The sequence below is a fragment of the Bombus terrestris genome, chromosome 14 (genome assembly GCF_910591885.1).
Source record: "Bombus terrestris chromosome 14, iyBomTerr1.2, whole genome shotgun sequence".
Taxonomy (NCBI): Eukaryota; Metazoa; Arthropoda; class Insecta; order Hymenoptera; family Apidae; genus Bombus; species Bombus terrestris.
The window spans coordinates 3796529-3807023 of record NC_063282.1 but is presented as its reverse complement, the minus strand read 5'-3'; the positions used below and the strand labels follow the sequence as shown (position 1 = coordinate 3807023).

Genomic DNA, 10495 nt, shown 5'->3' with positions numbered 1-10495 from the left:
AATTAATTAGAATATTTTCTGCAAGCATGAGCTTCTGAGGCTTCGACGATGACATTTAGTGACACACTGAAGAAAACCAATCCAGTGTAGTGTAGTAAGGCTCCCTTATCCGAATAGAAATAATCCGAATAAAAGAAAATAAATTAATTTAATTAATTTATTGGAATATGAAAGTCGATGAAGGGAATGAACGAAAGTAGAGGTACAGTATCGATAGAGACATTCAATTAGAATGAAACAATCTGAAATGCGTAGAACGTCGCAACAAATATCGATCAAACGACACCTAGGCAACGAATACTGCTGAGGAGAGTTTTTTGTATGTCGAGGAGTCATGTTGAAATACATTTACGTGAAAACTTTCGTTTAAGAAACTAAGTACTTACGTCGGATCTTTGCTTCTGTATCGTGAGTACTAAGTTCATAAGGACGTGGCAAAATGCAGGAAGAGTGCGATATTCAAGTCACTTTGGAGAAGAAACTATCGGTTGAAACCAGGCTCGACGCTGTAGCAAGTAGTACCAATTTGTCTGAAACAGAAATTAAAAAATCGGTTAGAATCTATTCTCGTAATCACTTCGTTGGTAATATTACTTTAATTCAACGCACAGGAGAAAGTGACAAGTTGACGTGATAAAAGGAGAGGTTAACTCTCAAACATTATACCGCGAAATATAGTGGCTTGGAAAAATATATAAAATGTATAAAAATTGTATGCATGCATTATACGTATTGTACGAAACATTTTTATAATAGTAAAGTCTGAAACCAATTTGAAGATGTATGTAGAAGTTACGAAACATTTGTTGCCATACAGCATGAATAGCAGTTATTATATAATTGGCGCTAAAGACTATCTCACTACATATTGTCGTTTATTAATATAGCAAGCAACTGAACGTTCGAACATCTGGATGATCATCGCGAAGCATATGCTTTCAACAAATACCTTCTAACTTTTATAAACACTTTTCAGATCAGTTACAAATTTGACGAATACAATCAGGATAATAGCGCCTCGTTACAGTGCTAACGAGTTTTTAAAATGTTTTATATAATATACACCCCCCAGGAGTGTCCAAATTTTTCGTGAGTCACTGTATCTCGTCCGTGGTTGCGTAGCGATTAATTACGAACTTAAATGAATGACACGTTTAGCAAATAAGCAGCACGATTCGTTAATATTCTTTAAATTTTTACCTGCACCACTACGATTCTCAGTTAGTCATATAAAACTAAAAGCAGTTTATCTTCCAATTTAATTGTAAGAATATCGCGTTGTTTCATACTTCAGAAAATCAAATTACCAATTTTTTCAAAGATACCAGAAGATTCGTCCGTGGACTTCGAAGTTCTATCCACCTCGTCATCCGACGTTCTCACAAAAATTACCTTAGAATCGTTGAAAAGCGAAAGCACATCAGACGACCAAGCGAATAAATCAACCCTCGAATCTATACCGGAAGTCGATAACGAGGACGACTCCAATTGGCTGTCGTATTTCGATTGTAACGCGATCTTCGATGTAACCTGTGAAAATCTGTCTTATTACAATTCGACGAAAGCTGAAAAAGACAGCGACAGCGATATGGATGACACTTTGACGTTTGACGATGCTGAAGAAGGTGAATCTATGACTCTGGACGAAAACGATAGTTGTTGCACCAAGTCTTATCGCCAGCGATCGTTTGAAGATTTTTGTGAAAAGAAGCTTGACAGACTTGACCAAATGACGGATAATAACCATCCCACTGTTGTCTCCGATAAAATTTCTTTGATCGAGATAAATCGCGAACGAAATATTTGCAAGGAGACTGATCAAGATATTGCGAACAAAAACGATAAAAATGGAAATAATATCGACTGTTATTCAGAAGATCAAACGATCGATGATCGAACTAAGGAGGCAAATATAGAAATGGAAGAGTGTATGGAAAATCAGAAACATGATTTTGTTCATATCAGTAACGAAGAACTGATCGAAGAATCGAACAGGACGTCAGACGGTTCACATTTTTTAAGCGACTGGGATGATGAAGACGAAAGAAATCTGGTTTATTCTTCGCCTAATGTGAATATTTCTGCTTATTTTAAATTTAGAGATAGCATGAAAGAACCTAAATTTGAAGCAACTTTGGAACAACCGACTTCCATATTTTCGAATAAAGGAAACAAAGAGCCATTGCTTTTGGAAGAAATTGTCGGAGAATCTACCGAAAATGATAAAAAAGCGACAACGAATGAAATAGAAGATCAATCTACAAAAGAACCAAAATCGGTAGAAGATTTGGTAAAAAATTTTACGGAAGATGTACGTTCAAGTCAAGGTCAGGGAATGAAGTTCGTAGAATTGGGTTCTCCGGAAGAATATTTAGAAAAATTGGCAGAGATTACGGAAGCAGATTGTCCAAAATCCGAGGAAGAAGTTCAGGAAAAGTTAAAAAAGATCGCCGAGGGGAAAGCAAAGATAGAAAATCAGAAAAACGAGGCTTTGAAGGATCTGTCTGTTGAATTTAACGAGATCGAGAAGCTTGTTGCAGAAACGAAATCTATCGAACAGTATAATAGCGAATCTGACGAAAGTCTAGACGAATCGAAGGAAGAGGATGGCATCGAGATGCCTTTGACGAAAGATCAAGTAGCTGAAAGTTTTAAGATGAAAAATACTCAAAAGGATATGGAAGACGAGGAGAAACGTCGTGCAGAATCGTTGCAAGAATGTCTGCAAGTTATTCCAAGAGACCCAGAAGAATTTATACAAGACGAAATTGAAGGGAAAGCGGAGGTAGAAAATAGAAGAAACGAGATCTTCAAGGATTTAGCGATGGAATTTAATGAGATTGGAAACCGTTTCGCGAGAGCAAACAATATTGAAAGTTTTAATAGCCAACCTAACAAAAATCCGAACGACGGTATCGAGATTTCTTTGATCGAAGAAGATCAAATAGCTGAAAGTTTTAAATTCAAAGATAACCAAAACGATGTGGAAAATGTGGCGGAACAGTGTAAAGGATTTTTAGATGAGTGTCTTCAAGGTATTCCCAGAGAAATAGGAGCTGAAGAATCTACTGAAGACAAAGGTACGTCTAAAATTGAAGAAAACGTAGGAAACATCGAGGGAAAAATTGAAGAAACCTTAGAAGATATTGTTGAAGAAAAACTTGTGGGAAATTTTAAAAATATTTCTAAAGAAAAAGTCGAACAAAAGCTTGAAGATGCTATGGAAGAAGAGACTATTAAAAAAATTATTGAAGACAAAATTCCACAGAATCTGGAAAATATTGTTGAAGAAGAAAGTGTACAAAATGTTGAAAATATTACTGAAGAGAAGATTGAAACTGACGATGCTGTCGATAAATCAGGAACTTTGAAAGAAACTACTGCTGATACAAAATCAACGTCAGAAACGGCGATCAGAGGAATTGTCCAAGATATTATCGAAGACACAGAAGACTCAATTTTTTGGCAATTCTACAAACAACCGGAGAGAATGTACATAAAAGGAAAAGTTTACGATTTCGATCCCAAGAAACACGGTGTCAGGTACAGTTGCAAGAGCAATGCAATTTGTAAATGTACTTATATCGATGATTTTGCGATACGGCAATTTGATGTTTGGTGAAGTAAATGGTAATTGATCGCAGGATGACAGAGGAGTTTTTGAAGAAGCACTGCAAAATGAATAAACTGTACCAAACCCCTCATCTGAATGACGTACTCTATCTTCATTACAAAGGTTAATCATATACAAATAATTAAAAATTCCGACGTGAAAAAATGTTGAATTTTACGTTTCCACTTTATATACAAAAATTGTTATAAATGTGCAGTAAAAGGGCGCTTTATCGCGTGCTTCTCTAACTAAAATTATTAAAATTACTTTTATCGCATCATGCGTGTGTCAAAATTAATAAAATCTCTATAATGCAGAAATATATCCCTATATATAAAAGAAGAAATAAGAGAAGTCTAAGTAAAGTTTTAAATATCTTCAAAAATTTTAATGTTTCTTTTACACCAGGAAGCTTTTTTCAGGTTTCTCATTCATCGAGAATCTGGAGAAATACACAGGCCTAAAATGTCTATGGCTGGAGAACAACGGTATCCGTGAGATCGCGAACCTGGAGAATCAGAGCGAGTTGAAGTGTCTTTATCTCCATAACAATTTGATCAATAAAATCGAGAATCTGGAATGGTTGACGAAGCTAGACACTTTGAACCTTTCGTACAACACTATACGAAGGATCGAGAATCTCGGTGATTCGAGTCGACGCTGGTATCCTTGATGACCTTGACCTTGACGTGCCTCTGCTTTCAGATAGCCTCAAGTTCCTGAATACTCTAAACCTGTCGCACAACTACTTACAAGATACCAATGACATTGAGCACCTCCGATTGCTGGATAGCCTCTCGGTACTGGATATTTCTCACAACAGGATAGATACCGACGAAGTCGTTAATGTGAGTCCGTTATGTTTCCTCAATCGTGTGGCTCTGGCGTCACTTCGACGGCTGCTTCAGGTGTTCATGGGACGCCAGTGATGTAATTTAATGTTTTACGAAAGTGGTCGCGCGTTTTGTAACACAAACGATCTCGAGTGGATTTTTTTTTCTTTCTTTTTTCTATATATCGGAGACACCTAGAGCAGATTGAGCAAACAAACAGTAAACACATGGAATTTTATGACTGGTTACGTTTCGGGTGAGATTTATGAATAATGGGTTGAAGAATTTTTATCGAAAACATGAATTTAGAGTTTTTTTAGATTTATGAGAATGAATTGTACAATTTTACACCTAGATTATGGGGACATGGAAAAATAAATGTCAAATTTTGTAATATATGTAAATTCCAGGAAAATTGATATCTGGGAACATTAATCGCGAATTTCTTTTTACATAGATTGTAGAAATATAGATCCGAAGGAAATAAATTGGAAGGCTTTCTTGTATAGATCTTGTCAAATTTCTTGTATGTATAAATTTCAAGAATTTAGCTACTTAGGGAAATAAGATATAAACTTGCTATGTAAATTTTAGAAATATCGTGCAACATAGATCTAAGAAAATAAATTGCTAATTTCTTTATTCAGATCCTAGGAGATATGAAAGAATTGCGCGTGGTATCTTTGATGGGCAACCCAATTCTAAAGAAGATCAAACTGTATCGCAAGACCATGATCTTGAAGTGTAAAAATCTCAAGTATCTAGATGACAGACCTGTATTCCCAAGAGATCGTGCCTGTGCAGAAGCTTGGTAAGTGACGATTAATTTGAACAATCGTACTTGATAATGATATGTTTCTTTTAAATCGATCGGAGCTTTAAATTTAGAAATGATACAATTACTCGTACTATAATACTTTCTACGGAGGAATGAAAATATAGAGTCGATGTAGTGTAACAAGCTAACGAAACTGTTACGAAGACAGGATGCGAGGAGGACCCGAAGAAGAAGCAGCTGAGAGGAAACGCTGGATCGAGGCGGAGCAGAAGAAAATCAATGATAGCGTGCAAGGTGAGTAAAAATCGAAAGGTAGATGATGTATAGGACTTGTTTGGCTCCTGAACGAAACGGTCGCTCTCGATTTTTTCGAACTTTTTCATTTCTGCACGAAAGACGCTTTCCGAACCTTGAACACTCAGCCATCATCTTCGCGATCTTTCTTTTGAAGCTAACGACGTTTAAATATAATACATACTTGGACTTTACTAACAAAACTACATACTTTCAAGATACAATAGAAAAACTATCCATTACTATAAAAGTAACATAACCATCGTAAATTTTAATCATGTATTTATGTAATGAAAATACAAAATCAACAAAAAGACGGAGATGATCGATTTAGCTTCTGAGGGGTTCGTCTGTAACCAATGACTTGTAAAATTAGTTTAATTGTGCAAAACGGTCAAGCACTTGATCGACGCTTATAATATAATTTCATTAATTTTCTCTATTTTTCTGTTCTGTTAACTGACTTGGTAAACAAGTGGCCCAATTACATATCGCTCGACAAGATCGTATAAACTGTGATCTAGCGTAGTTGCAAACTTATCTAATCTGTTATCCATTGAATGTCTGTTTACTTGTGGACCTGCGCCCGCCCTCGAAAGCCCTGATAAACAAAAGGAAGCTGTACAAACCGGTCGGGACGTCCGAAAAGGAGGCGGAGGATAAGAAGAAGACGAAGGAGGACGAAGAAGTAGCCACGACCACGCTTGTCTGCACGAGCGACGAACTGGTAAGAACTAGTTTTGTCAAGGTCTGATACAGAATTCGTGCTTCGAATAATATCGGTCCCATCCACTATTTGATCATTCACCACGCGAAACCCCTTACGCCGGCTTGATCAACGTTCAAGCTCAACTTGGAGAAGAAGAAAAAGTTGGATGGTACCTCATCCTCCAACAGCTCGTCCGCGTCCTCGTCATCGGATGAAGAGGTGGAGAACGCCGAGGTGGAGGATGATGGAACTGCGCAAAAAGGAATCGAGAAAAGTGACGGAAGGAGGCCAATGGCGGAGGAAGGAAGAACAGCCTCCAGCGATCTTGGCAAGGAAATTTTGTTACCCTGGAAAACACAGGTACGTATACATTATATTATATATTAATAATAGTAAACTTCTGTCTTCTAACGTTCTACATTCATTGGCAATTTTTTATATTCTTGGATTGTATATTTTTTTGAAGGTCACGACACGTAAGGAGCCGAAACAGTTAGTAGAAGAGATTGAAGAAACGAAAGAATACGTGGCAGGAGACGCAGAACGGAAAAGGTTCGGGACGAAAATTTTGGACGATCAACGATGTAGCGACGATCTACCAGGTGGTTATTCTGTTGGAAGAGAACTGGCCCATTACGAGAAACTTGTCCTGGAGACGACCAACGAGACCGAAATTACTCCACCGTGCTGTAAGCAGGGGAAGAACGACGATAGTAAATTACACACCAATTCCGAATACGATTACCGCGACAAGAAACACTTGGTTGAAAGTCACAAAACGTTTCGAGGATGTTCTCCTTGCTTGAGCCCTTTCGATAGTATCAGTGAAATTTTACGAGTCACAAATCGTCATAAATTCTTACAAATCATGCTTGACATGTTCGAAATTGGTAAACAATGGATAAACCGCAAATTCATACCTATATGCTTTGTGTTTCTGTGTATTGCGTACATTCTATGCATTTTTGCGCTTCTTAATTTCCCATAAATGCAGAGACATCCGAAGTTTACAAATTACCAATACAAACATATTTCCTTATGTAATCGCAATAAGTTACGTAGTAACAAAACAAATGAAATTTTACAAATCGTCCAATGGTTCTATTCAATGTAAAATTATAAAAGATGAATCTATAACCTACAATTTGTTAATTATCGATTCACTAATATTATTAATTACTAAGTTATTCTGCAACATAATCTTGGTGACTAACAGTAGATAATTGCTAATGTCCTATTCTCATTTTAGCTGAAGAAAAATCATTTAAGGATTCGTCGGTTTGTTGTAATATTTTGGACTGGTCGAATGGCAGAAACAAGAAAGAAGAGAATATCGTAAATAACATGAAGGATAAACCTCTGTGTAAAGATATCCTGGATAATTATCGTAGGAAAGACGAACCACATCCTTTAACTAGTCAACTGAGTAGCATCAGAGAAGACATGAAGGAGTTCTGCGCTGATGTGGATAAATTTATTGAAGACAATAAGATCGTTTTCAAAAATGGTGAAGTGAAAAGACTGTGGGGTGAGAAAGAGGAAATTGACGCTGGAATCAAATCTGATAAAGATAATGAAGAGAAAGGAAAGGATTCGTCGAATAAAGAAAAAGATTTTAAATGGTGGAACACGAAGGAGAGAAAGTTAAAAGTTAAGGAGATTTTGAAGAGTAGAGAAGAAGAAAGTAAAAGATCGAAGAACGTTAAGAAGATCGAAATTATCGAGGACGTGGCAGAAAAAATCTCTGAAGCTTCGAATAAAGAAGAAACTAAAGAAAATAAGGAAGTTTCATCTTCGCAAAGTGTTTACGATTTATTAAATCTAAAAACGTGTCCCACGATTCTATTGAGCAATGTAAAATCTTATCCTAGAAATGAAGATGCTTCTATGTTATGCGAATCTGCCAAGAAAGAAGGTAACGAAGAACGTTCCTCGGGTTTATTCAATTCTCTGTTCAACGAGCTGGAGTATAGAGATTCGAGCAATAAGCGTGAAAAAATGCCCAAGTCCATTGGTTCTCACGAATTGCTGACTTTAGAAGAAGCAGAGGAAGCTGTCGAAGAAACAGTACAGTCACCCAGTTGTACTGATATAATTCTTTCAGATCAAGAGAATTTTCAGAACAAATCTGTTCGTATAGAAATCACGGGAGCAGATCCTGTGAGTGCGACATTGCTCGATGACGACGAAGAATCAGAGAGTGAATCTGTGAAGACTTTAATTAACAATTATGAAGAAATTAATGAGAAAGGAGATACAAGAACAAATGTCGTAAAAGAAAATAATTCTGAATGTGTTTCTGATAGTTCAAGCGTTACTGGAGTGCAAAACAAAATGCAACAGCTAGATACCACGTTCGACGGTACTATAATATCTTCGAGCGTTGAAAAGTCTAGTCAATCTTCCAAATCGCATAAAAGATCGCGAGATTGCGAATATCTGGATGTAGTTAGCAAAAAATCCCATCTAATCGAAGAAGTGGATATTGAAAAAGACAGGGGCGATGGAAGAACGACTGGTGAAGTGTTTGAAAAGTGTAGACGGCATTTCATGAAAGAGGCAAAGAAGTTCGTACAAAAGGAATCGCCTCTGATCAACCAGTGCATAGAAAGCTTGATAACAAATAGAAATTCAGAGGGAAATTGGAAGATACAGAGTAGTCAAGAGGATTTCTTAAGTTTTACAACTGCGAACTTAAACCCTGATTTTCGTTGTGGGAAAAGTTCGGTTAATTCGGAGGAGAAAATGATTTCTTCGCGTGAACAATCTCACGTGAAGCCGAAAAGCATTTCGAGCGTTCAAAATTTCGAAGATGATCGAGCAAGTAAGAAAAAATCGGATTCGTGTATTGATCGACGATCAGGTAAATGTTAATCGTCTGTCTTATAATTTCCATGCTATTTAATTTCTTATGTCCTGTGCCGCGTCAATTTTAGTCGATATTATAAAGCAAACAAAAATTAAAGTTATTAAATATAGTTATAGTTATATTAAATTATAAAGTAAAATATTTAAAAATCTCAAAACTAACTACATTTAAAAAACGATTTTATTTCAGAAATGGCATCGATTACCCAGCTTCTAAACCAATCTCATAGCTCCGAGAAGCATTCGTCAAATATATGTACTGGTCTCTACCAAGAATTTTGCAATCATTTGGATCAGATGAACAGTAAAAGGAAGCTTCTAATCGAGCCAGATTTTGTAAAAAATAGCAAGGTAATTGGCAACGAACAGACAGACGACCTTCTATCGTCAAGGGAGACCAAACAGTCGAAAGAAGAACAAACAAAACCATTGATCGAGGAGATTTCAGGAAATTCAACAAACGTAAACGAATTAGAAAAACTTGAAGAACTATCTGTTCATCTCGAAGATCTTGGAATGGACGCAGCGTTTAAGGATAAGATATTAAAGAGCATAAGTGCTCCAAAAACAGAGGAGCAGAGAAAAAGAGCAAAAATGTCGGCCGAGAAGTTGATGAAGACTTCCAGAGAAGCAATGGCGAAAGGAAAATCTTTGCTAGAACAGTCTTCCTCTGTCAGTAATCAGAAAACGGTTAGTAATGAAAATTAGTTTCAATTTTATATTCTTACCTTCGTTGATTTCTTTTCGCTTTATTACAACAATTTGCATTTCTACATTAACGAGATAATATTATTTTTAGGATCTTGATCATAGTAGGAAATTTTTCATGAACCTGTTAGCAGAGGTTTTGGAGGAAAATAAGCATAAGGACGTTGATCCCACGAAGAGTATCGATGAAAAATCTGAATCAGGTTCAATCACCGAAACAGTTTCAGATATTTCGAAAAACACTGCCGTAAAAATAGAAGAAGCTGCAGGATTATCGTCGGTTGATAATAACAGGAGTCAGAGCAGTGAAATTCTTGATACAGGGAGAGGAAACGTCGGTAGAGCGAGGAAAAGTTTGGAAATGCAGATGGTTCAGGAAAACTGAAGGAAGATCGAAACTGAAACATACAAAGCTTCGAGAAAATGTTAATATTTAGAAAAAAGAAAATCTAAAAATAATTGACTTTTCATATACCATGAAAGAAGAAAAAAAATCGTAGACTCTGTAAGTTAAGTTGTACGACTGTATTTCTGTTACTTTGTATTCAAGTAAACGAATTATTACGTTCCAACTGTTCGAGCATCGAAAAAAAGCCACGAGTCAAAAAATCAGATTTCGATCCATCTCTAAAAAGAAAAAAGGAAATATGGTAAACGTTTCACGAGAAGAATAATCTAAATGGTGGATAGCA

At 36.4% G+C, this 10495-nt stretch overlaps 2 protein-coding genes across 2 annotated transcripts; both read left to right on the top strand.

The window, feature by feature from the left end:
• The first annotated feature begins 437 nt into the window (after nucleotides 1-437).
• Nucleotides 438-3622, top strand: LOC125386306 (uncharacterized protein PF3D7_1120600-like). Its single transcript, XM_048411978.1, has 2 exons — nucleotides 438-553; nucleotides 1322-3622. Exons 1-2 carry the CDS (start codon nucleotides 440-442, stop codon nucleotides 3620-3622), a joined length of 2415 nt encoding a protein of 804 aa, XP_048267935.1. The 5' UTR covers nucleotides 438-439.
• A 23-nt stretch (nucleotides 3623-3645) lies between these two features.
• Nucleotides 3646-10478, top strand: LOC100650340 (dynein axonemal assembly factor 1 homolog). Its single transcript, XM_048411962.1, has 11 exons — nucleotides 3646-3736; nucleotides 4036-4257; nucleotides 4319-4461; nucleotides 5094-5257; nucleotides 5433-5518; nucleotides 6118-6245; nucleotides 6366-6587; nucleotides 6694-7117; nucleotides 7477-9090; nucleotides 9286-9785; nucleotides 9895-10478. Exons 1-11 carry the CDS (start codon nucleotides 3646-3648, stop codon nucleotides 10186-10188), a joined length of 3888 nt encoding a protein of 1295 aa, XP_048267919.1. The 3' UTR covers nucleotides 10189-10478.
• Nucleotides 10479-10495: the final 17 nt, after the last annotated feature.